At 55.9% G+C, this 26,121-nt stretch overlaps 1 protein-coding gene across 4 annotated transcripts in view; it reads left to right on the top strand.

Annotated features, from left to right (window-relative positions):
• The window catches only part of EPHB2 (EPH receptor B2), a 180,728-nt gene extending 164,394 nt beyond the window's left edge, over nt 1-16,334 (top strand). For 3 of the 4 annotated variants that reach the window (XM_070510731.1, XM_070510729.1, XM_070510728.1), the window contains exons 9-16: nt 576-643; nt 7,748-7,870; nt 8,460-8,707; nt 9,659-9,874; nt 10,698-10,847; nt 12,084-12,277; nt 13,840-13,995; nt 14,526-16,334. In XM_070510731.1, coding sequence (XP_070366832.1) covers nt 576-643; nt 7,748-7,870; nt 8,460-8,707; nt 9,659-9,874; nt 10,698-10,847; nt 12,084-12,277; nt 13,840-13,995; nt 14,526-14,634 — 1,264 coding nt within the window. In that variant the 3' untranslated portion in view covers nt 14,635-16,334. The remainder of the gene's footprint in view (nt 1-575; nt 644-7,747; nt 7,871-8,459; nt 8,708-9,658; nt 9,875-10,697; nt 10,848-12,083; nt 12,278-13,839; nt 13,996-14,525) is intronic. The other variant, XM_070510727.1, reaches the window with a different exon arrangement.
• The last annotated feature ends 9,787 nt before the right edge of the window (nt 16,335-26,121 follow it).

Genomic DNA, 26,121 nt, shown 5'->3' with positions numbered 1-26,121 from the left:
CTAGTGGAGGCCATTCATGAATAGGGCCACAGGCAGAGTCTCTGATGGGAGGCTGAGGACCTCGGGTCAGGCCCCCTGGCTGAGGCGGCTGGAAAGACGGAGAGGACAGAGACAGGCGGGGGAGGGGGAAGGGGCATCCCAGGAGGCTCGCACAGCACGTGCCAAGGCGGGAGCGGGACCGGTCCCCTGGCTTCTGCTGGGCATAATGCAGAGAGAGGCTGTCTTCTTCCTTAGAGAGTTCCCCACTTTAGAACAGACTGGCTCGTAAGGTCAGATGGCCCGAAGCCCCTGGGGTTTCTGGGGCCGGGGGCCATGGCCAGGGGAGATGACTTTGCTCTTTGACAGGGGCGTGGCTGGAGAGGGGACAGGGGAAATAGTGAGCCTGGATTGAAGTGGGAGAGGCGGGAAGGGATGGGTGGGCCAGGAAGGGTGAGGCTGCTAGGCGAGGGGCAGACAGGGAGCCCTGTAGCAGGGGTGTGATTTCAAGGGCCTGCCCACCCTCTCCCTATCACCTACTGTGGCTCCCAGCTCCCCGGGCATCTCCAGGTGGCTCCAGCCCTTTGCTCTTGTTCCAGAAGACGGGGGTTTGAGCGTGCGGACTCGGAGTACACGGACAAGTTGCAGCACTACACCAGCGGCCACAGTACGTACACCCCAGCGGGACCAGCGCCCTGGGCCTTTCACTGTCAGCTCCCCAGCAGCCTCTCCAGCCTGCTGTCAGTTTACTTTACTTTACTGCAGCAGCCAGACTGAAAGTCACGCCGTCCCCTGAACGGCCAAGCTTGCGCTCACCTCTGGGCCTTTGCACATGCTGTTCCCTCTACTGGGAGCACTTCCCCCTTCCCTTTACCTGTGTGACCCTTCCTCTCTCTCAGGCCTCATCATATACAAACCCCCCTGGGACGCCTTCCCCAGCCCCAGCCCACTTCACCCTCGTTTATGCTGGCACAGCCCCCCAACCTGGCTGCTGTCCCTCCCCCGTGGCAGTGGGTGCACCTGGAGCGCTGACACTGTCTGGTGTCCGCCCCTCACCACCGCCTCCTGCACAGCTCGCTGCCCAGCGCGCAGGAACAAACACATGAGCTGAATGATGAGGACCCCAGGCTCTGGCCCAGGACCGGAGAGAAAGGAGGCGAGATGCCCCCTGCGGTCCCTCCCCAGTGACCTCTCGGGCAGCCACTTCCCCCCACCTAGTGCCTCCATTTCCCCTGCTGTCCCATCCTACCTCAGGCCAGGGCTGGGGGCCCATGTGCAGGTGGGGCCCCACGGAGAGAAGAGCAGAGCACAGGTCCCTCGACCCTGGCAGAACCACCAGTCGCAGGGAGGACCTTAGTCCTCACTTCAGCTCACTCAGCAAACAGCAGTTCCAAACAGGTCTGAGGCGGTTCTCCAACTGTACTCAGTGGGGTCCCCTGGGGCTCCTCGGATGGCCACCCGGTCAGGGGGCCGTCAGTGTGCCCCTTCACTTGTCACATATGCGTTGTGGCTTACTCTGTATGTTTTAGGTGCTGGGGACACACAATTAAGCAGACCAAATACCCCTGGCCTTGGGGGACTCATATCCTAGTGGGAGGGACAGGAAATAAAAAAATACATGGAATAAACGGGTAACGTATGATATAGTAGAAGATGAAGGTGCTACGGAAAAAGGCAAAGTAGAACAGGTACTGGGTTGAGAGTTGTGGGGGTCAGGCTTCCATCTTTAAATAGGGGCATTGGGGTTGGCCTCATTGAGAGGGTTTTGTTTGAAGACACAAAGGAGCTGAGAGTGAACTTATGTAGAGATACCTGAGGGAAGAGCATCCCAGGCAGAGGGAACAGGCAGTGCAAAGGCCCTGGGGCTGGAGCGTGCCTGGCAGGTTTCAGGAAGAGCCAGGAAGCCCATGTGACTGGAGCCAAGTGAGGGAGTAGGAGGGGGAGGTCTGAGGGGGCCACAGCTTGCAGATCTTGTCAACCACTGTGGGGCCTTGGTTTTTACTCTGAGTGAAGCGGGGAGCTCTAGAAGGGTCTGACGTGCTCTGAGTCGCTGTTGACAGGACTTCTCTGGCTGCTGTGTGGAGAAGGGATGCAAGGGGCTGGGTGTGCCGGCAAGGACAGAAGCCAGGAGACCCGGGAGGCGGCTGTGGGAAGAATCCAGGGACAAGATGACAGAGGCTGGGCCAGGGCAGCCGTGTGGGGGTGGTGGGGGTGGTGGGATTCTGACATATTCTGAAAGGAGAACCACTGGATCTATAGGACCAGTTGTGGGGTCTGAGGAAAGGGCAGTCCAGGAGTTCTGCAGCTTCTGGCTGAGACTTTGGGTTTAAAAATCATTTTAAGATATAAATGTAAAAATAATTAAACCACTAACATCTCCAGATCGTTCAGTAACTATTTAACTGATCTGAGGATGGAAAAGGGCTTTCTAAGCATCAAAGCAGTGGAAGGATCACAAGAAAACAAATCGAACTACACAGCGATAAAAATCACCTGTAAAAAGAAAAGTCATAAATTCCGTCACCCCCCCCCAGTCCCCAAGTAATAAAATCACGATCGTAGACGCAGCTAAACACACTGAGTGTGTTCTATGCGCCAAGAATTGTTTTAATGCTTTACGTGTGTTTATTCATTTAATTTGTATAATTTCCCACTTTGCGTGTGAGGAAACTGAGGCACAGGGAGGTCACACAGCTGCTCAGGGCAGGAGCCGGGGGTACGAACCCAGGGTGTCTGGCTCCAGAGCACATGCTTAGCCAGGCCGTGCCATCTACACCCAGCTGACCTGGAATGAGACAGGCTCGCACGCTCTGTCACCTGGAGCCGTTTGGGAGCGGCGCTATTTGGAGCATGAGTCAGTAACAAGGGAACAGGTGACAGCAGGGACTTATTTTAAAAATAGACCCCAGGACTTGTTCACAGATCAACACACTCTCTAGCTCCAGCTCCCACTCCTTGCATCTGGGCAGGACTTGGTTTCTGCAAAGCCCTGCCAGCCCCGGGACCCCGCGTCCACCGGCCACCCTGTGTGGCCGGGGCAGAGGAGGAAGCAGAGGCAGTGATGTGTGGCCGGCTTGAAGCCTCCCTCCCGGGCTCGTGCTTTCCATCGTTTAGCAGGTGCTTGGCGTGAGCACCAAGGTCTCTGGTGGCTGGATGTGGAGCCGGAGGGACCCACGTGGTTTCTCATCCCTACTCCGCCCCTGGCGTGCTAGGTGACCTTGGGGAAGTCCTTGAACCTCTCTGAGGCTTGCCATCTTTACGTGGGAAGTACAGAATGATACTTCTTCCACAGAGCTGTGAGGATTAAATGAATTAATGGATATTAAAGTGCTTTCTAATAATAATATTTAATAATAGCCAACTCTTTGTTACAACAGGTAGTAATTATTCGGTGCTTTCTATTTGCCAGCTACTGTGCTAAGCCCTTTAAAAAGATTCTCACTTAATCTTTGCAATCCCCTTAGAAGGTAGGTACTCTTTATTATCTCCAGGTTGTAGATGAAAAAAGTGAGGCAGAGAGAGGTTAAGTAACTTACCCAAGGGCACACAGCTGGAGCAATCCAGCGGTTGATCCTGAATTCAAACTCATAAATCAGCTTATTTGTGATCCTTATTACTGGCAGATCCAGAATTCAAACCCAGCTCTCTGAATGCCTGGTTCCTCCCTGCTCATCCTGAATTTCCCCGTTTGGGTTCAGGACGGCTGCTGGTGGCCCCAACAGCCATAAATCATCCAAACGCCAGCCCAGTATTTTCTGAAAACAGCCTGCAGAGGTCCCCATTCGACTTCACTCCACAAAGGCCCCTCCTGGGAGCCAGACCCTGTGCAAGGCTCAGGCCACGAGGAGCTCACCGTCTGTTCCAGGAGACGGGTTGGAGAAGCCCCTGGAAGAAACTGGTAGCCTGGTGGTTCCAAGTGTAGACTCTACAGCCAGACAACCTGCATTCAAACCCACTTCTGCCACATATTAGCTGTGTCCCTGTCCTCTTGGGCAGGTCACTTAACCTTTCTTATGGCACAGCGTCCTCCTGCAAGAAATGGGGATAATATTAGGATGGACCAAATGAACTGCCATTTTTGTAGGTCAGAAGCAGTCAAACATCGATAGCTTCATAAGATTCAGCCTAATAATGGCATTTCCCTGGTAGGGTTGCAGGGAGAATTAATTGGGTCGGTACCTATAAGAAGTGCCTAGAACAGAGCCTGGTTCTTGGTACCTGGTACTCTGAATCCACACTGAATTGTGAGCCAATAGTGTTATTAATGGCAAAGTGAAACCGAAGGGTCACAGAAGCAGAGATGGCTTCACTCAGAGCCATACATTCAATAAGCGGTTATTAAGCATCGACTGCATACCACCTTCACCTATGATGACAGAGAAAACATTCTAGAGCGAGAGTCCATGCCCTGGGTTCACAGACCCCTGGAGCTGCGAGGCCCTGTGAACACTCCATAATTATATGCCGAGTATGGGAGGGTGTGCACATCTATGAATACTTTTTCAAAGAGCAGATGCATAGTTTTTGTCAAATTCTCAAAGGCATTCCTGACCCCAAACAGGTGGAGAGAGAAAAAGAGGGCCCTTCAATGAGTGATGATTATTCTTCCGATAAGCAATTATTGAGCACCTGCTGTGAGCCAGGCCCTGGGATGCAGCGTGCACGAGACAGACACTTCTCCCTGGGGGAGAGAGGGTAAAGGAAGCCCTCGCAGGCAGCAGAGTGTTCCAGAAAGGGGTGGCAAGAGGCTGTGGGCATGCATATCCAGGAGCCCTGATACAAGGCAGAAAAGCCAGAGAGACGTCAGGCCCGTAGGAGGGGCTGTGGCGATGGGGCTGCGGGAGCCTGAGGAAAGAATGTGGACCTGTACTGGAGGGATCCAGGCAGGCTTCCTGGAGGAGGGGGCATTTGATGTGGACACAAAGAGGATGAGAAGGCTGTTCTGGGTGAACTACATGCAAAGCACAGAGGCAAAAACTCGTGAGGCGTGTCTGGGCCCCTTTCTGCTGGCACGTACAGGAGCAGGGAGCTGTGAGTGGGGCCGGCACAGAGAGCCTGGAATGCCAGGTGAAGGCCTTGCCTGTGTCCTGTAAGTGACAGAGAGCCCGCCCGGCCAGCACTCCTGGCCGAGGCTTGGGGACGGCACCTGATCGGTTGGCAGCACCCAAGCAGCCTTTGAGCTCCCGCACGCCTTCTCCTTAGCTCCTGGAGCTGGCCCGCCCCCGTCCCCCCTCCCCAGCGGCCCGGCAGAAAGGGCTTCCCCCCCGTGCTGCGGGGAGAGAAGCTGAAAGTCAGCTGCCCAGAACCACAGGCCAGGCACTGACTCTTAGCAAGCGAGGGAGCAGTCCAGGGAGCTGAGGGCCCTGCTCCAAGGAGGGCTGACTTGGGGAAGGAGGAGTCAGGGCTGAATACGCCAGGAGGAGGAGGCGGCATGGACCAGATCTGGCTGGATTTCATCCAGGAGGCAGTGAGCATGGGGATCAAGAGTACTGGCCCTTGGCTCAAGTCTGACAGACCTGGGTTCAAACCCTGGCTGTGCCATTTGCTAGCTGTGTGGCCTTGGGCAGATTACTTAGCCTCTCTGAGCCACAGTTTCCGCATGCATGCAATGAGAATGATCCCTTCCTCCAGGAGCTGTCGAGCAGAGGAGATGAGATAAGGCATACACAGAGCCTAGCACGGTGTCAGGCACAAAGGGCCCAGTGGGTGGCAGCTGCTATTACTCTTAGTCTCTCTATCGTCCGGCTTCTGCTCAGCTCTACAGACACTGAGTGTCTACTGTGTGAGGAGCTTTACGCAGCCTGCCAGGGGAGGGGGGAGGCAGAAAAGACCCGCACCCACACCCTCCTCCCAGGCTCCCACCGTCCAACATGTGGCTCCTCGGGTCTCAGGCTCCTCTGAGTCTGCGACAAATTTTGGCTCCTGTGGCCAGAGAAACACAAATATGCACAGGTGTGTATGTAAAATTATAAGACAGAGGGGCTGGCCCGGTGGCACAGCAGTTAAGTTTGCACGTTCCGCTTCGGCAGCCCGGGGTTCGCTGGTTCGGACCCCGGGTGCGGACGTGACACCGCTTGACAGGCCATGCTTTGGTAGGCATCCCACATATAAAGTAGAGGAAGATGGGCACGGATGTTGGCTCAGGGCCAGTCTTCCTCAGCAAAAAGAGGAGGATTGTCGGCAGTTAGCTCAGGGCTAATCTTCCTCCAAAAAAAAAAAAATCTATACTCTATATAGACAGAAAAATCTATACTCAGGGATAGATGTTGGAGAACTTTTACTTTCAACAATATTTATTTCCATAATTTCTAGACTATTTATAAGGAGGATGAATTACTTTTCTCATTTATAAAGGCAATAATAATAAATGCATTCCATTTCAGGAGGTTTCCTGGGCCTGCTGAGTGGTTCGCAGACCCAAATTACGAAACCCTGACCAAAAGAGCTAGACCGACACCACACAGATAGTCCAAGATAAAGCTAAGGTGTTAGAGCAGCTTTCCTTTAAAGGGTCAGATAGCGAATATTTTAGACTTTGCAGGCCGTATGGTCGCTATCGTGACTACTCAATTCAGTTGCTGTAGCGGGAAAGCAGCCACAGGCAAAGGACTGTGTGTGGCTGTGTTCCAATAAAACTTTATTGACAAAACAAGAAGTGAGCCTGTTTGCCAACTGCTATGTGGAGGGGCCAACTCCTAGATTCCGGAATGTCTGAAACAGAAAGTGGTCAATTAACATATCCAAGGTCAGGGCCGCTGAGCAGAGTTGATGGCCTCACTCACCAACCAGCCAAGCCTTCCTTGGCCCAGGGACTCCAGCTCCCAACTCCTAGACTTGCTGCCTCTGAGTGACAGTGCCCAGAGCAGCGGGAGAGTGTGGGCAGGCAGTGGGGAAGCTCGAGGGAGGCCTGGACTGGGAGAGGGCCAGAGGGTCTGGGGGCAGAAGACCAGTTATCTGGGAGGGGGATGTGGGATGGATCATCTTCCCCTTCCTTCAGAGCGTTCTGCTGACTCAGTGCTGGGGCCAGAAGTGGGTCTTTGACGTCCACGTTACCTCCTTCTCTTTCTGCATCAAAAAATAAAAATCCACATCATATCGGAATCAAATTAATAGCCCCATGTCCAGCCTCATGCCGATCGCCAGGGAATTTGAGATCCAGACTTGGCTAGTAGGGGACCGGGGATGTGGCCCAGGAGCCGCGGGTACTCGGGCCCTGGCAAAGCAGCCAGGAAGTCTCCTGAGGGGAGAGGAGGCTTGAGTTAGGCCTTGAAAGACAGGGAAATCCTCTTATCAGAAAACCAGGAAGAGGGCCTGTTACCTGCTCTTTCTGTATCTTCGTTCCAGTTCTCTCTCTTCCATCTTAACTTTCTCTTCCTTTACTTTCCAACCTCCCCCCTCAACCACCACCATTCTCCATCACGGAGTGGCAAACCTATCCTTTTACGGCCACACCCACAACAGACATTGCTTATCAATCATGACAGTCTTTTAGCTGCTCCAGGAAGCCATTACTAATCAATTAGAGTTGGAACAAGAGCTAGAACCTATCTGCTGTCCTTGCTAAGCTCTCTGTTCCCCTCACCCTTCTATTCAGCTCAGTGTCTAGCTGCCCACCAAGGCCCAGAGAGGTCATGTGACCTGCAGGGCATTGCCCAGTTCCTACGGGGGCCACACGGGAGTGTATGTCCCTCCCTGGATGGACTGGCTCTCACCTTTCCGTTGGTCCACATCTTGAGTCTGTGCATGTGACGAGCGTGGTCTTGTCCCCCAGTGACCCCAGGCATGAAGATCTACATCGACCCTTTCACCTACGAGGACCCCAACGAGGCCGTGCGGGAGTTTGCCAAGGAAATTGACATCTCCTGCGTCAAAATTGAGCAGGTGATCGGAGCAGGTAGGTCGGTGGTGTCCTCCAGGTATCATGGCCTCAGCCACGGGGAGGGGAGACCACCTCGTTGTTTGCTCCTGGGGCAAAGGGTGGGATGGGGGGGCAGGAGCTTCAGAGGACCCTCCAAGGCCTGAAGGCTCAGAATGCCCAAAATCAAAAGGCCCTCAAAGGTCATCCAGTAAAACGAGCTCATCGACAAATGAGGAAACTGAGGCACGGGGCTGGGAAGAAGCTTGCACATCGTGTCGGAGAATGAGCTAGGTCTGGGACCCGGTTCTCTGGGCTCCTCTAGTGGTTTGTCTTTCCCATTCGTCCCAGGTCCCCGTCTCCATCTCCCCAGGTCCCTCTATATCCTCACCCACGCCCAGCCAAACACCACGGGACAGCCGTGGAGAGTTCACTCTTACTCCCGAAGGTGGCTGGGACTTTTTGGGGGCCCCCACGTTCTACAAAGGGGTTCTGTGTCTGAGAGGATGAGTTGACCACTGAGGAGAAAAAGTTCCTGCAGGCCCAGGAGTAGGGGTTACAGGGAACGGGGAGGTGGCACTTCCACCTGGCAAGTGACATCCTGCCCCTCTCGGTGTGTCTGCCCCAGGGGAGTTTGGCGAGGTCTGCAGTGGCCACCTGAAACTGCCAGGCAAGAGGGAGATCTTTGTGGCCATCAAGACGCTCAAGTCGGGCTACACCGAGAAGCAACGCCGGGACTTCCTGAGTGAGGCCTCCATCATGGGCCAGTTCGACCACCCCAACGTCATCCACCTGGAGGGTGTTGTCACCAAGAGCACGCCTGTGATGATCATCACCGAGTTCATGGAGAACGGCTCCCTGGACTCCTTCCTCAGGGTAGGGGAAGCTATGAGCTCCAGGGGCCCAGGGGTGGGGCAGGAAAAGGAGTGGTGGACACAGCTTCATCCTGACAGAGCCTGAAGGGATCTTGGAGAAGATCTGGGTCAGGAGTGGCTTGCATGCCACCGCATCCCATTCCCTGATCATGGCAGGCATTGCTAATCAACCCCAGTACTCTCTCCCAACAAACCCAGAAGCAATCTCAGAATCCTTCTTAATCCAGGAAACCACAACCACTGATTAAAGTTGGCGTATAAGCTGAAACCTGTTGCCATCTACACTCTTAACCAGACTTCTCCTCTATACAAGAGGAAATTGAGGCTCAAAGAGAGGTTGAGTTTGCCCAGGGTTACCTAGAGGGTCAAGTGGAGAGCCAGGACTGGAACCAGATCTCTTGACCCCTAGTCTGGAGTTTTCACCAGATACTGGAACTCTCCAAAGCTGTCTAGGCCGGAGGGAGCAGTTCAGAGCACAAGGCCAACAGAGGAGAGTTTCCAGCCCCCCCAGGAGATCAGTCCACCAGCTAGACAGAGAGCACAGAAGCACGCAACCAGACCAGTCACCGATTAAGCACCTAGTATGTGCCAGGCGCCTGCCCTGCCCCTTCCTGGTTAACTCAGACCGCCCCGGGAGGTGGGTGTTACCTACCCCGATTCAACACACAGACGAGCTGACTCAGGGGGTTAGTTCCCTTCTCCAAGGTTGCACAGCCAGCGAGGGGCAGAGCAGAGTCAGACCAGCAGTGTCTGCTCCAAAGACCGTGTTCTCCCCACCACCCCGAAACCCACCTCCCCAGGCCTCTCTGAGGCCCCCCAGCGTCTGAGTCCTTCCCACGGGAGCCCAGGCCAGGGTGGCAGCGTCCTGCTCTGCTTCCTCGCTGTGAGGATGACCCGGAGCTCGGATTCATGACTTCCCATCTGCTCTGTGTTTTCTCCACTCCTCCCAAAGCAAAACGACGGGCAGTTCACAGTCATCCAGCTGGTGGGCATGCTCCGGGGCATCGCGGCCGGCATGAAGTACCTGGCGGACATGAACTACGTGCACCGCGACCTGGCCGCCCGCAACATCCTCGTCAACAGCAACCTGGTCTGCAAGGTGTCTGACTTTGGGCTCTCACGCTTTCTGGAGGACGATACCTCGGACCCCACCTACACCAGCGCCCTGGTAAGATGCAGGCAGGGAAGAGTGGAGTCACGGTGCCAGGGAAGAGGGCATAGAGAGCCATCTCTCCCTGCAATGCCAGGCCTGTGCCGGGCCTGGAGACATAGAGACGGGAACCGCGGTTTCTGCCCTCTTGGAGCTCACGGGCTGGTGGGGGACACATGGGGTGACAGGCCTGTGAGTCAGGACACCAGCCTGGGGAGAAGTGGAAGGCTTGCTAGAGGTGGTGATGAAGGGCCCGTAAAAGTTGGTCAGACGCCATGTTCTCATGGCAAGGGGTGTCTGGAAGACAGGCTGTCAGGGGGAAGGTGGTGAGCAGTGATGCTGGAGAGGTGGGCGTGGTCAGAGCTTGGAGACCCTGGAATGCCCAAGCTCAGGACTCTCTCCTGAAAGCAGTTCGGGATGTTGAAGAGTTTTAAACAGAAAGGAATAAGACAGAGTCTCTGCCCTCAAAGGGCTCAAAGATAGTACAAGAAGAGCTGGGCAAGTAGGCAAATCACTTGAGTACTGCTGTGTGTGAAGTGCCTCCTTGATGGAGAGATGTGGAGCACAGTTGTAGAATTAGGAGAGTGAGCATAAGGAAAGATTTTCAGAGGGACTTAAAGGAGGAGAAGGAGGTTTCCAGATGGCAGAGTGGGAAAAGGCTCTTCATGCAGAGGGAAGAGCATGTGCAAATGCCCAGGGGTCTGAAGCAGCACAGTGAGTTTGGGGAACAATAAGGCACTCGGTGAGATGGTACAGCACAGGGCAGAGGGTCGGAAGTATTGAGAGGAGAGGTCAGATGGGTCAGCCTCCCACCGTCAAGCTTCCTCGTTCTGTTCCACAGGGCGGGAAGATCCCCATCCGCTGGACGGCCCCAGAAGCCATCCAGTACCGAAAGTTCACCTCGGCCAGCGATGTGTGGAGCTATGGTATCGTCATGTGGGAGGTGATGTCCTACGGGGAGCGGCCCTACTGGGACATGACCAACCAGGACGTAAGTCTCCAAGGGGGTAGGCCGAGCCTCTCTGGCCAGTGAGATGGGAGGGGAAGATCCAGGGTTCCTGGCCTTCTGCCCGTCTCCCAGGGTCTCTGAGATTCTGCGCTGGGGCAGCTCCCAGCTGGGTAGTGGCTGATTCAGATGTCTGCATGAGACCCTGGACTCTCCAGAGGGTCAGCAAGTCTTCAGGATGCATTCACGTTGTGGCCAACCCTGAATGAGGCCATATTTGCCCCTCAGGTGTCTACCACCTAATTGCAGGACAAGACCATCATTCTTGGAACAAGATGTAGTTATCAGGAACTTTCATGATTGGTTGCTAAATTGGAGAAGGCCAGTGTCAAGCCTGTAGGTGCTGAAGCAGGGGCAGTGTGGGTAAGATCAGCCAGGAAGTCTTCACCGGACAAGTGGGATGCAAACAGGAGTGGGCCATGGAGATGTGAGGGCATCCAAGTGGAAAGAACAGCCTGTGCAAAGGCCCAGGGGTGGGATGATGAGGGGCCACATTTGGGGGCAGTGGAGAGGAGAGTTGGTGAGAAAAGTTGATGAGGGTCAATAATGGGGTGACTAAAAGTCAACCCAAGGACTTTTGATTTGCAACAATGCAGAACAGAGAGGACTTGAGGAAGCTTCTTGAGCAGGGAGCGTGACCCACAGTCAAGCTGGAGAAGATGAGTCTGGCCCCGGTGGCAGGGCAGATTGGAGAGACGTGTTTGAGCTCCTTTCCCTGGCAGAGGAGCTAGGCTGGGCCGGTGGGAAGAGACTACGAGGCCGTGCTGTGGGGCCTCACAGGGGAGGTCTCTCTCACCTGGAGCTGGAAATAGCACTGAAATCAAGAGGGTGGTCACCCTAGGGTCAAGGGCCAGAGAGAGGAGTCCTCAGGCCCATCAAAGCCAGAAAGCGGCCCAGAGATGGGAGGGAGGGAAGAGCTGGTGGAGTTACCCACAGGAGGGTCAGCCGGGTGGGCCCTGAGGCAGAGGCTCCCTCAAGGTGCTGGATTTCCCAAGATTGCAAGAGGAGGGCAGGCACCCAGCTGCCAGGTCAGACTGAGGCCAGAGATGGTCGGAACCCAGGTAAGGCCCATCCCTGGGGCTGCCTCAGGGAGGTGGAGGCAGTTGCCATGGCAACCAAATAGGTCTGTCCTGCAATGCACTGGGAGCAAGATGGGCCAGGCCAGAGGGCAGATGCTCTTCCCCACCCACCCAACCTTACCCCACCCTGTGTGGTCCCCAGGTCATCAACGCCATAGAGCAGGACTATCGGCTGCCGCCGCCCATGGACTGCCCCAGCGCCCTGCACCAGCTCATGCTGGACTGCTGGCAGAAGGACCGCAACCACAGGCCCAAGTTCGGCCAGATCGTCAACACGCTGGACAAGATGATCCGCAACCCCAACAGCCTCAAAGCCATGGCGCCTCTCTCCTCTGGGTAGGGCCCCATCCCGGCCCTGGGCCCTCCTCCCCAGCTGGCTCCGCCCCAGCCCCCCAGCCGGCCCTTCCCCTCTCTGAATACCCTCCCACCATGGCTCCCCCTGCTCCAAGCAGACACTCTCAGCCACACCTTGGGATCCGGGAGGGACAGCACTGGTGTTTGCGGACTGTCTGCCCTGCCTGGGGGCGCAGAGGAGTGCAGCACACACACTGTCCACTGGGGGAGAAGGAAGCTCATGATAGGTGGCAGAGGAGGCGCCTTCTAAAGCGGGCTCAGAGAGGACACTGTTTAAGAGAAATTACCAGAATCTCGGCTGGTGACGAGATTTACTCGTCACTGTTTCCTCCCTAGCTACCCTCACACTCAAAGCTGGACCCTCTGATGTGCATCTGCATCCTCCTCAACACAGCCACGCACATGCAGGCACACACAAACACAGTCCTGCACACGTACGTGAACACGCAGTTAGGCACAGATGCTCCTGCTTATGCTCACGCACACACAATCTCGCACACATGGACTCACATCCATTCTCAGGCTGTCACACCTACACATACCCATCGGCATGTGAGCACACACACATTACACATCCGGCAGAACATACTCACCACACACACACACGTGCCCCACACTCGGGTCACTGTCCCTGCCTCAGAGACTGGCTCCGCTGGACTCGCATTAGCTCCAGTGATCCTAATGCTTCCCCTCTCCCAGCGCCCCCAGGGCGCGCTCCCATAGGCCTGCAGCCACCACCGCCTTGTCTGGGCGGCTGTCACGGGCTGCACTCCTGCCCCTGCATATTCTTACTCTTAGGGACCCTCCATCACACAGGTTTCTGAGGCGCACCCAGCTAGCTATCCTCAGGGTCCGGGGCTGGCTGTGTCCAGAGACTCTTTGGACCCAAGTCCTCCACCTGCCAAGTTCTTGTGGCCAACAGTGTTCGCCTCTCCTGTCGCTCCTCACCACGACCCTGCGTCAGCTGCTCCTGACGGTCCGGATAAACTCACTCTGAGGTTTTAGCCTCATGAGGGTCATTTCACTCCTTGCCAGCCAGGAAGTCATTCCTGTTAGCGCCACCAGCTTTGTCTGGATGTTGAGAGGCAGTCCGCAGGATCAGCTTCCTGTAGCACAACCCGGGTAGAGAAGGATGGAGAACGGCACAGAGGAGGGAACAGCAAATCATTTGCACAGTTGGCCCAGCTGAACTGTCCCCTGCTGAAGCCAGGAGGCATGGAGAAGTGGCCGCCTCACCATGGGGGCCAGCCTCTCCACGGCCCCACAGAGGCTCCCTAGACCTCCCGGGTCACCCCAGCTTGTGTCCCACACACATGCTCACTCTCTCATATTCACACACAGACATGTGTACACTTACATGGGTTCAAACTCACACCTGCACTCACACAGAAATAATCACGTACACACACACTCACCTGTGTTCACGCAGATGGATACACACATGCAGGCACACACGCAGCCCGCAGCTGTGCCCGTGCCCACGCTTACCCTCACCCCATGCCAGCACATGCCCTGACTGTCTCTGTTGCCCACCCCACCCCCAGAATCAACCTGCCACTGCTGGACCGCACGATCCCCGACTACACCAGCTTTAACACGGTGGCCGAGTGGCTGGAGGCCATCAAGATGGGGCAGTACAAGGAGAGTTTTGCCAACGCAGGCTTCACCTCCTTCGACGTCGTGTCGCAGATGGTGATGGAGTAAGTGCCCGGCCGCCTCCACGGCCATTAGCACCCCTTCCCGCCCACTGCACCAGGCAGGGGCTCTGGAGGGTGAGGAAGAGACGGGGTCCCAGCAGGGATGTGGCGGACCACAGGGTGAGATGGCCAGCTTTGGAGTCACATTTGGATCGACACCCAGGTCTGCCTGCCACCTACTGGCTGTGTGACCTTGGGCAAATCACAGAACCTCCCTCAGCCCCCGTTTTTCCTTCTGTGAACTCTGGGTGGGTAGGAAGATCAAAGGAGACAGGGAGTGAGTGGGTACTTAGCCAGTGTGAGTTCCCTCTCCTTCTTGGTAGCAGAGGACACAGGTGCACCTGGGTGCTGGGACTCCCAGGCACGTGCTCCTTCCACCTCAGTCACTGGCTCCAGCCGCCACCGGGGCCCCTCACCCCTCCCTTGCTCTCTCCAGCAGGAAACCACCCCCCCACAGAAACCCAGGCAGCTCTCTGCCTGGCCCCAGTCCCCTCTATCCACAGTTCTCTAACACACGTGCTTCTCTCCCAAAGGGACATTCTCCGGGTTGGGGTCACCTTGGCCGGCCACCAGAAAAAAATCCTGAACAGTATCCAGGTGATGCGGGCACAGATGAACCAGATCCAGTCCGTGGAGGTTTGACGTTCACCCGCCTCGGCTCACCTCTTCCTCCAGGCCCCGCCCCCTCCGCCCACGCCCCGCCCCCTGGCTCTCCGTCCACCGTGGGGCCAGCCCCTGCAGGGAGGCCGCGGACCACAGGGAGAACCACGCAGCGCCCCGGCCGTGAGACGTCACCACGAGCACGTGCAACTCAGATGATGGAAAAAAGGGAATGGGGACAAAAGAAAATAGATCCTGGGAGGGGGCGGGAAATACAAGGAATATTTTTTAAAGAGGATTCTAATAAGGAAAGCGATCATTGTTCCTGGGGAAAAAAAGGGCTTGGGAGATCCCTGCGATTTGTCCAATCGGAGACCAAAAGCAGTTTCTCTCCAACTCCCTCTGGGAAGGTGACCTGGCCAGAGCCTAGAAACACTTTCAGGAAAACAAATGTGAAGGGGAGCTGCACGGGCCACCCTTCTCTCCTGTCCCCAGGCTGTTCTTCCAGACCCCGCTCAACAGCCACGAGCCGGGCGGACGGGCGGACGGGCAGGCGATGGACAGGCAGCCACCCCAGCAACCACTCTGGGAAAGCCCGTTCCCACTGCCACTGGGCAAACAGAAGAATTTTTCAGTCTTTGGAGAATATTTCAGAAACTCCAATGAAAGAGACTTGTTTCTCCCGTCGGCACATGGGGCTGAAAAGGGGCTTTTGTCCTCCTGGGTCAGGGAGAAAGGTCACCTTCCTGAGGATGGCCGCCCCCAGGTCTGCGGCTCCACGCCCACCCCGGCCCGCTGGGTGCCCACCCCGCCAGCCCCCACCTGGAGGACTGCAGTGACTGCCGTCAGCTCCGACTGCCACTGAGGATTGCTCCTGCGTCTGGGTTTGTTTACAGCGATTGGTGGACTCGGGGGCGTTTGGTCAGGGGCGGATTTGGTTTGGGGGGGGTGTGTGCTGGTTTTTTTATGACAATGAAGTGACACTTGGACATTTTCCTCCCTTTTGAGGACTTGATCCTTCTCCAGGAAGAAGGGCTTTCTGCTTACTGACTTAGGCAATACACCAAGGGCGAGATTTTATATGCACATTTCTGGATTTTTTATATGGTTTTCATTGACACCCTTTCCTCCTCCCCACCGAGTAGAGTTCCCACCTGCTGCCAGGCCTCACCAAAGCCAACTGCCACGGGGCCATCGGGGCCTTTCCGAGACTGAGCGAGATTGGGGCAGAGGGTGGGGGGCCAAGGTGGGAGAGCATCCCACCCCGGGACTCTCTGAAAGCGACAGATTGAGAAGCGAGCGGGCTCTGAGGCTGCAGAACCAGAAGTCTTTGCCCACATCTCCACTCTCCTTCTGCCCGAGTCTGTCCAGTACTTTCCAGGCAGATAGGCCCCTCCAAGGTTCCTGAGTGCCCTCAGATGGCCAGAACCCAGTTTCAGCTCTGGGAGCCTAAACCAGGCTGCATCAGAGGCCAGGACCCAGATCATTCACTGTGATACCCAGCCGACCAGAGCGTCACCCTCAGACACGTGCAGGCATGCTGCTTTGCTCCCCTGGGGAGAAACTGTGTGTTTCTCTCCCACCTCCTTCCCTCCACCAGAACTTTGCCCAGGTCTGAAGGTCGTGGCCTTGGGAAAACCATCAGCCAAGGGGTCTGCCCACAGACTCTCCTGTGAGCAAATGCAGGCACCTGAGCAGAACAACCGGTTAGTGAATTGAATGGAAATAAACGCTTTAGTTATAAAATGACCCCTGTTCTCTGTAAGTTCCAAGAGAGGCCCTGGCACCCTGGGGACCTGTCAAGTGACCCATGATGCTCTTCTAAGGGACCCTTCCTTCCTCAGGGTTTGAGAAGGCCCAGGGCTGAGAAAACACATGAAGGACATCACGGGTCCATGTGGCCTTTCTGGCTCTGGTTTGTCAAAAGCACAGGCAACAAAAGAAGTGAGTTGAAAGTGGCTCCAAACTCAGATGCCCTGCAAATCAGGGTGAGCCTCTGCAGGATGCGTCAGGAGCGGGGAGCGGATGGGTGCCCTCAGCTCTCCTTGGCCAGGAGAGAGGCCTCCAGGCATTAGGTGAGCTGTGATAGTGGCAGTGTGAGGGTCTCGGAGTATCCACGGACCCCTGAAGCCACAGGTATGACCACCTTATCCTGGTCAACCCTAACCTTCTCTGAGCAAATGGGCTCCTACTCACATACTGTGAGAATTCTTTGTGTGGAGGGAGAAGGCTAGGGAGGGGCCAGGGACACCACAGCTCGGGACCTCTCCCTTTGTCCAGGGGACACTGACCAATGGGAAAGATTCAGGCCACAGGTGGCCAGCCAAAGGCCCGCGGTCAGAGCGAGCATCCAGCATGGACCAGCCTGTCATCTGTCACTCACCTGTTCTCCAGAGCCCGAGATGCAAGGGGAAGGAAAGGATTAGATGGGGGCGTGGGCCCCCGGGGGGAACAGCAGAACGAGCCACAGGCAAGGCACTGGCTGGTTTCCCACAAGCTGGCCAGCCATGGCCCAGCCGGCTGCCCTTTGTGCCCCAAAGATGCCCAGTACGAGTGGCAGCTGTCCCGGCACACAAGGTCACCTTCTGGAGGGAGCTGCCCTGATGCTCTTTAGATTAACTCTGTCTCCCCAGCCCACCCCCCACTGCTCTGGGGGCCAACAGGGGGCTGGCACTTGGTGCTTCCTGTCAGATGGCTTCCTGTCCTAAGCCGCTGGGCTGGTGCCTGCTCGCCAGCACGTCTGCCCATCCTCCCTCCAGGGTCCGAGTCCGCGGTGGTCCTGGGCTATCACGTGCCTGCTTCTCAGGGTGAGGGTTCTAGCCCGACCCTCCATGTCTCCACTTCAGGGAAACAGACAGACGTCACTGTGACCGTCCAGGGCTGCGGGGCGATGCTCACCTCCCCCCGTAGCTGGGGCAGCTCCCCCACCACCTCTTGCTTGCTTCTAGGCTGGGAGTGGCAGGCCATGCTGCCAAGCGCCTTCCACTGACGCTGCCCACTCGCCCGGGCACACAGCTCTGAGCCACCCGCTGCCTGGTTACTAATCCCTTCCTGGCTCGCCCTCCCCCAGTGCCAGCCCCCACCTGCCCAGCATGTGAGGAGTTTCTGGCTGCTCTGCACACAGTTGATACTTAAGGAAGGAAAGCTGCCTTGTAAACGTGGGCCAGGGCACCGTGGAAATGGGGGCCAGCTGCTCTGAGAGGGTGTGACAAGCAGATCTGCACAGGGCCAGGCTGGCTAACAGCGGAGCCATCACCCCCGCCCCTGCTGCCCCAGAAGCCCCCCAAATGGGTTATTGTTGATGGTCAGTCAGCCTCTTCCCAGGGGATGATATTCAAAATATCCATCAGCTGGCAAGACGTGGGCAGACCCATCAGAATAGATGACAGCCTTAGGGCTAGACCAAGAGCCCTCAGAGTCGGGGCTAGGGTGGCAGCAGCTGTCAGGGACACTCAGGGACTCAGGGCAGTGGCTGTTTACTAGCCAGAGGTGCCTCCTGCTCAGATGGCATCTGCTAGACTTGCCCCATCTTTCTGGTTGGTCCCCATGCTGCTGCTACCGCTCAGCTCTCTGCCGCCCCCTTGTGCGCCGTCACTAGCCTAGTACCCCTCTCGGGTGAGTCAGGGGCTCGTCTCCAAAAGACTGGGGGATCCCACCCCTGTCCAGCTCTTCCTCACACCTGGCTGAAGCACAAGGAAGACCCAGGCCCTGGCCACCCCGCACCCTGTGCTGGGCCCTCGGCCACTCCTGGCTGTCTGCTGGGCCCCTGTAGTTCCAAGACGGTAACAACGGCTGGAAGACTCCTGCTGCCAGGGAAAGTAATGTAAACACAGTCAAAGGACAGGACGCCACGTGACGCTAAGGAAAATACATCCTGCCACCACAACAGCAGCCTTGCCCCGTCATTGACTTGAGCCATGGATCTGGGCAAGCCATTTCCCCTCCCTGAGCCTCAGTCTGCGCTGGGTAAAATGAGAGCCTTGGACTAGGTGAGCCAGGCATGCAAAACACTTTACACACTCCGGTGAGAAGGGGAGAACTGAGGCTCAGGGAGGGGAAGTGGCTTGCTCAGGATGACACAGCCAGGAGCGGGCAGAGCAGGGCTGTGTTCACGTGCTTCCGGTGCCCACGCCGTCACACTGAAGTGGATGACATGAAGCACTTGGTGTCTGATGCTGGCTAGTCAGAGAAGGGAGAGCTCAAATGGGCCAGGATTGTCAGGGAGGGCTTCACAGAGGAGGCCGTCTTAAAAATGACGGAAGTTGAGAGACAGGTCATTCCACGTGGGAGGTACAGTGTCACCAAAGATGCACAGGGGGGAATGGTCCAACAGTGAGGAGTCAGGTCTGGATGGGCCAGAGGAGTGGTGGGAGGTGGGGCTTGATTTAAGGAGAGGTTGAGGCAGTTGGGATGTATGCATCATCCAGCCACAGAAGGTTCTTGAGCAGAAGAGTGGCAGAGGGAACATCGGGTTCTAGAAGGGGGAGGCAGTTCAGCCATCAGGTGGGGGCATGATGCTCCCTCTCTCCTCAGGGAGGAAGACCCCTGGAGAGCTCTCCTTTATTCCGGGAGAAGCCAGGCCCTGCTGCTTTCTTTTCCCTCCTCACTCGCTGGCGCAGATAATCCAAAGAGTCATTTCAGCGGCTTGGAACAGCAGGGTTGGAGTCTGTGCTACCGGATTCTTAATTCGGCTGCACTCCGCTGATGCCCCCCTCCACCACCGGGCCCTCCAGGCCTCTCTGAGAGCCGCCACTCACGACCAGACCAGAGTAGATGCGAGTGGCGGTAACGGCACGGAAGGCGGGCAGGCGGACGTGGCAGAGCCCGGGGGCACGGAGCGGAGGGCTGGGGTGAGCAGGGGCTGGGGTTGGGGCGCGTGACATGCGAACTGCTCAGGAAGCCCGTCTCTACCTGGGTCACCCTGGCCCTGGAAGGATCGCCCAGACAGGTTGGAAGGGTCTGCGGTCCTCCCTTCTCAATCGTGGGTCGTGCGGGGCAGACCCAGAGGAAAGCTAGGAAGCCACACTGCGCATGCGCACGCCACCTGCCGGCCTTGACCCAGCCTCCCGGGAAATGGTTCCTGCCACAGGGAACGGCCTCAAAGCTGTCCAGCTTCCCCTTCAGGGAAACCAAGGTCAGAGTGCTGGTCCCAGAAAGTGACTCGGCCTTTGTTCTGTGACCCAGGAAGGCTCAGGGACATCCCGTCGGAGGCTGGTCTAGGAGGTTGACGCCACAGGGCTTCACTAATCACTGAGCACTTAGCATACGCCAGGCCCCATGTGGGGACCTTACCGGTATTATCACCCCAACTTGACACGTGGGGAAGCAGGTGAATCCTAGAGGATCCCAGGTCATCTGCATTTCGTGCTCCCTCCTTCCCACCTCCCAGGATTTCTCAAAATTTTTGCCATCACCCACCTGTATTAGAATCTCCTGGGCTATGACAATGCCACTTGCAGGTTTCCAGACTCCACTCCAACCCCCTAAATCAGAATCCCAGAGGTCGGGCCCAGGAGCCTCCAGTTAACAAGCTCCTCCAGGAGATTCCTCCAGACACTGAAATCCTCTCTCCATGCCCCCACGACGCCCTGTGCCCTGCTGGCTGCTGAGGGAGGGTCTGGCGTAGACAGGGATTAGGGAAAAGCAGGACATCGTCAGATAAGATGTCCAAACTCAGACACGGATTAGGACCCATGAAGGGGGCGGGGGGGTGGTGGCTGACCCTCAAGAATGTGTTCAGACTGAGCTAAGCTTTCAGGAAAATTAAAAAGACCCGAGACCCAGAGTCTGTCTGAGTTTAGCTTTCCAGCATGCAGCCCGCCTCAGGAAAGCTGATACAGCAAGAAGCAGCAGGAGCTTAACCCTTCAGAAGGGTCCCGCAGCCCACCCGGGGCCACCCTATGGGGACCCCAAAGACCCCCAGGTTACTATCCAGGCCTGCTCACTCAACACCTGGCCAAGTGGGCCAGCCAAAGGCAGGGTGGGGCTCCCGGCTGGACCTGCAGCTCCATCTGCACCCCTCCAGCCCCTGCTGCCCAGGCTGAGACTCGGCTTTCCCGGGGGAAGGAGAGGGAGTGAAGGGCCTTGTCCCTACTCAGGATCTGACAGCCCCTGCTCGAGGGGGACAACGGGAGGGGGGTGGGAGGAGGTCAGAGCCAGGACCACGTACACTCTGGGGGCCATGCTGAGGCTACAAGGGTCCAGAATCCTAACATTCCATGGGAAAAGATTCCAGGATTCTAAGATTGCAAAACCCCAGCATTCTAAGATTCTCATGTTTTTAAGATTCCATCACCCTATGAGTCTATGCTGCTAATTCTTGAGACATCAAGTCCTGTTGTTCATCTCTGGTCCCCAAACTGATGGCCCTCGCAGTGAAAAAGCACAAAGAGAGAACGAGGAGAGAGATGGCGAGGGAGACAGCTAACAAATCCTAACAGCTCCCTCCTTTGAATCTGGGTCAGAGATGGACCTTGGCAAGGGCCAAGCCCCTCCTTTTGAGTGTGACGCTGACTTTGTCTCCCTGGTAGACTGGGAGACACCTGGCTGTCCCGGTGGCCGGGGGCTGATGTGGGGGCGGTGCTGGCTGCTAAGCAATGCCTTCTGGAGGCCACGGCGCCCGCTGGCTGGTGGCCAGGCAGCTCAGCTCAGGAGCCAAGTAGGGGCCCCGCTGGCTCGGTGTGGGGAGGGGCTCCTCTGGGGTGGAGCCCCCCAGAGAGGGAGCTGTCAGGCCAGGGATTCTCCACGGAATCTCCCCCGGGCACACCACCTTCCTGTTCAGGGCCCAAGTCTTAACACCGGGCAACCCAGGGTCTTGCTGCAAACCTCAGAGCCAGGTGCCTTCTCTCTGACACTCGGGACACAGCGTCCATGGCCACACAGCCCCTCCCATTGCAAGGATCCCATTACCCTTTCCAGTTGAGGCCACTGCCTTGGGGATCTGGGAGGCCAGCCCGGGGAGGTGCCTCTGGATTGCTCAGAGAAGTCTGGCTGCTTTCTCTTCCATGGATGGGGACTCTGGTGGGCAGGGGACACGAAGTCAAGCCCCTGAGGCTGGCCCGGGGTAGGTCTGGCAGGGACACTCCCTCACAATCAGCCTCTTGGACTGCAGAGAAGAGCAATTTCTGCTTGGTCATGCCTAGCCCCAAATCCTAATCATAGCTGCTATGTCTTGAGTGCCAACAATGTGCCAGGTGTCATGCTTAACTTTTATACACCGTGTCTAGCTTAACCCTCACGCACTTCAGCGAGACAGGCACAATTATTCCCACTCCACAGACCAGGAAACTCAGAGACGCGACCTGGTGGTGTTCCCAGGCCACACGGTTGGCCAGTCTCTGACCCCAGCTTCTGCCCTCGGAATCACTATGCTATGCTGCTACCGGTGGTCCTCACTCAGCCCCTCTCCACCGACAGGCCCTTTGCCAGTCAAATCCCAGGTCCCCGGGACGCACTCCGCTCCGGGCATTTGGACACCCTCTCTGACCATGGCCTCCAGGACCTGCCTTCAGAGCCATGTGCAATGGGAGCCTGGACTGCCCCCCACCAGGTGTTCACTCAGCCTGGACCCCACAGACCAGAGCTCTCAACCAGGGGCCAGGGGTTCTGGTGGGGTTTCACAGAACCACGCCTCCTCTGGTCAGAAACGTGGGTTTTTCTGACAATGTTGGGGGTTGGGGAGTGACATGGCTGGGGTTCCAACTGGCCGTGGGTCAGACCTGGCTCCTCCGGACCCCCACTGCCGTGACCAAGGAAATCTTACCAGCTGTGTCCATGAGCACCCCTGACCCTGTTACTCCAATGCCTTTGTAGGAGTATTTTTAGCAGAACCTTTTTTTTCCAAAATAAATGTGAATTGTAAAAATTATCACTTGGACTCACAGTATTTTTTTTTTTTTGCTGAGTTTCCCCAGGGAACAAATGGGGGCTCCTAGTCGTCCTCAGTAGGGTTCTGAAGTATGACTAGGAGTTTTCCTGGCTAAGGATGGAGCTGGGACTAGGGCTGGGATCTGGGTTGGGGCTGGGGTGAGGTGCTGAACTCGAGCAGTAACTCCTAAGTGTTCTAAGAACACTCATTCGTGTTTAAGAGTTTGACCTCTGCTCTCAGTAACCCTCAGGTTTGAGTCCCAGCTCTGCCATTTGTTAGCTATGTGTCCTTGGAGGGGTCACATAATTGCTCTCAGCCTCATTTTCATGTGTCTTTAAAATGAGGCAACAATATATAACTCCTAGAGTGTAGGTGAGGATGAAATGAGATGGAAAGTGCTTAGCACTCACGAACCTTGGCTCCTAGTATCTTGCTGGGCCCATGTCTGCCGTACACTGTGTGTTCTCCACCAACCAGCGCAAGCCTGGCCCACAGCAGACTCTCATTAAATGTCTGCCAAATAAATGATGTTCTGCTAGAAAATAAATAAATAAAGCATTTCGGGAGGGTGCCATGGTCAAACACATTAGGGAAATTCTGGGCTTAGGCCAGTTGATCACATTTCTTTAGGATACTGCAGAGCCTTAAATACGCTACAAGTGCAAGGTGGATCTGTAAGAAGGTATTATCCTTTGCAGGGTTTCCCACTTGGGAGGGAGCATCTCGTGGGACCAGTGTCCCCAGGAGCACACCTGGAGAAGTTGATGGCACTTGGGTAACACTGTGGTTGTTAGAGGTAGAGCGGGGCTGAGGATGAAATTGGGCCTGGAAACATGAGCGGGGAGAAGTCAGAGGAGCATGGGATCCAGGAGGCTGTCTGTTGATTCACTCACTCACTCACTTATTCATTCATTCATTCATTCATTCAAAAGTACTCCCTGAATTCTTGTTCCATGAAAGGTGCTGCGTTAGACACCATGGGGAGACAGAAACCACTCACATGTGCATCCCGCCCTGGAGAGCTCACCAGGGCATTTGGACCACTTCACCGCGCATGAATTGGGCCCCTTGGAGTGCCAGACCCGAGGCTGGGACTGGGAAGGTGGCAGTCAGAAACGTGCCTGAGCTCACAGAAGGCCTCAGTCAGTAGGGGAGACCAGCAGGTACTCAGGTCATTGCAACTCAGGGCGACGTGTGCAACAATCCACGTGTCCACAGCTTCTGAGAAGGGTGTGCGATTAACCCTGAGTGGGAGCCCCTATGGGTCCTGACTGGGGTTCTCAAGCATGACTGGGAGCTTTCCTGGAAACTAAGGATGGGTAAAGTATTCCAGGCAGAGAGGACAACAGATACAAAGGTATGAAGTCCACATTGATATAACAGATTTTGTGAATTACTATGTAAGTAATTCAGAAGCAAACATCACTACCATATTAAAAATCACAAATGACTCCTTATACCAGTTTGTACACCAAGCGGCAGGGCTGCCAGCTCCTGTGAGCTGCTCATGGGTGCTGGGCGGAGGAGATTCTGAGAGCCCACAGTGAGGCCAGTCGGGTCACACCCCAGCCCCAGGTGCACAGCAGTTAGAGGCCAGCACGCAAACTCAAGGCCTTCCTTGGAGTGCCTGGGTCCTCTGACCCATCGCCCAAAACAGCTTCTGTCTGTCCTAGCCCAGTTCCCCTGAGCAGTCCAGATCACCTGCCCCAGTGCCCGCCCACACTGGGCTGCTGGTAGACCCTCCTGCCCATTCTAAGATCCAGCACAATCTCATGGGGTCTGCTCCCAGCTCAGGGACGCTGACCCAGGTGTCCCTGCCCCGCAGGTCGCTCACCAAACCCTCACTTCTTCCTCTCCACCTTCTTCTCTCTCTTCTTTCTCACCCATGGGACAGCCGAGACCTCTCTTTGCCCCGACCCCTGGCTCTATATGGGCATCCACAGGCTCAGTGATTTCACAGGGACAGAGTTGTCAGTGCCACAAAAGATGTCATCAAGGAGAAAAAGAGAATCGGGAGGGGGGGGGGTTTCCCCATCATCTCTCACTGGGTTTGGCTTCCGGCTGTGGAGCCCCTCCCCGCCCTGCCCCAGGTGGGACTGTAGAAATGGTCCACCCCCCACCCTCCCACCAATTCCTTCAGACCAAAGTGTCTGGCTGGACCAGCCCTCCCCCAGAAACCCTGATGGCTCAGCATGAGGAGGCCTGGGGCCACCAGCCCCCTGCCCACTGCAGGCACCTCCTCCCCTGCTGCCCCCAGATGGCACAATGGTGAAACTGGAGATGATGTCACTACTTCAGCTGCTGCTCTGGCCCCTCCCCCTCCCTGGTGGTGGAGGGTCCCGCCACTTAACTCGCTGGAGCCTGCCCCAATCCCTTTGCCCCAGTGCCCACCCCTACACACTCACACACATGCAGAAAGACCCCTCTCACCCAGGGGCACCCACACATTTATACGTGCTCATTTCTGCCAGCAGCTAAACACAGACACACATTCACACACAAAGCCATAAACTCCCAAACATCCAAACATTCATGCATACACACACCCCACATGCTGATCAAGTTACATATACAAGCACTCACCCCGTATCCTGACAACAGAGAACATTCTCCAAATGCCTCTCTCCTGTCAGGTGTGGTTCTGAGTGCTCTGCATGTATCATCCTGCTTAATCCTCTAGACCCGTGCTTCTCGAACTATCTGTAGTGAAAGACTGGGTTTGTTTTTAATTTCCAGCCTTTTGCAGATCCAATATCTGGTCTGACTGTGAATCAACACCCAGACTTGTCCGTACCCTGTTACATGACACCAGTCCCCTGAGCTCACACTTGAATGTCATGGCAACATCATGATGCCACAAAAGTTTCTAAAATTTCTATACCTATCTTGTCACAGACCAGAAACATACAGTTCTAGGACAGGCACCAGTCCTGTCTGCATTTGGAGTAGCACTGCCCGAAAGTACAATTGGCACTATCCCCATTTTACAGATAACAAAACTGAGGTTTGGCATTTTGAAGAAACTTACTCAGTTACATAGCTAGGAAGGACAGGAGCCAGAATTAGAACCCAGGTGGTCTGCTCCAAGATTCTGCCGCCTCGCATCCCTACACACTTGGGCACAGAGTTACACTCACATACACAACAGAAGACACACACCTGCAAATACACATGTGGACGAGCATGCAGACAGACATGCATGTATTTTCCCACTGTAGCCGGCACACATGTGCGCATGCAGACAAACGGACAGATGTGTCTGCTTTGCTAATTAGCATGTCTCCGGTGCTGCTGCCATGAGTGCCTGGCACACAGTAGGCACTTTGAGAACATTTCTGAATGAATCTATACCCTCGTGCCCATTCACATTCCTTCCACAGGTGGACACACTCTCAAACATGGAGACACTAACGCAGCGGGTCAAGAGCACGGTCTTTGGGTTCAGGCAGATGACGGTTCAAATCCTGTCTCTGCCACTAACGCTGCGTGACACAGGGAAATCACACTTCACCTCTCTGAGCCTCAAGGTCATCAGCTAGAAAGTGGAGATTTATTATTTACTGAACAAATATTTATTGACTGCCCACCTGTGATGGTCAGCTCGCAGGTGCTGGGAATACAGCAATGACCAAAACAGACAAAAACACTTGTCCACATGGAGC

Source organism: Equus asinus, chromosome 5 (assembly GCF_041296235.1).
Source record: "Equus asinus isolate D_3611 breed Donkey chromosome 5, EquAss-T2T_v2, whole genome shotgun sequence".
NCBI lineage: Eukaryota > Metazoa > Chordata > Mammalia > Perissodactyla > Equidae > Equus > Equus asinus.
Note: the sequence above shows the minus strand (reverse complement) of the source record. Positions and strands in the feature narration are given on the sequence as shown.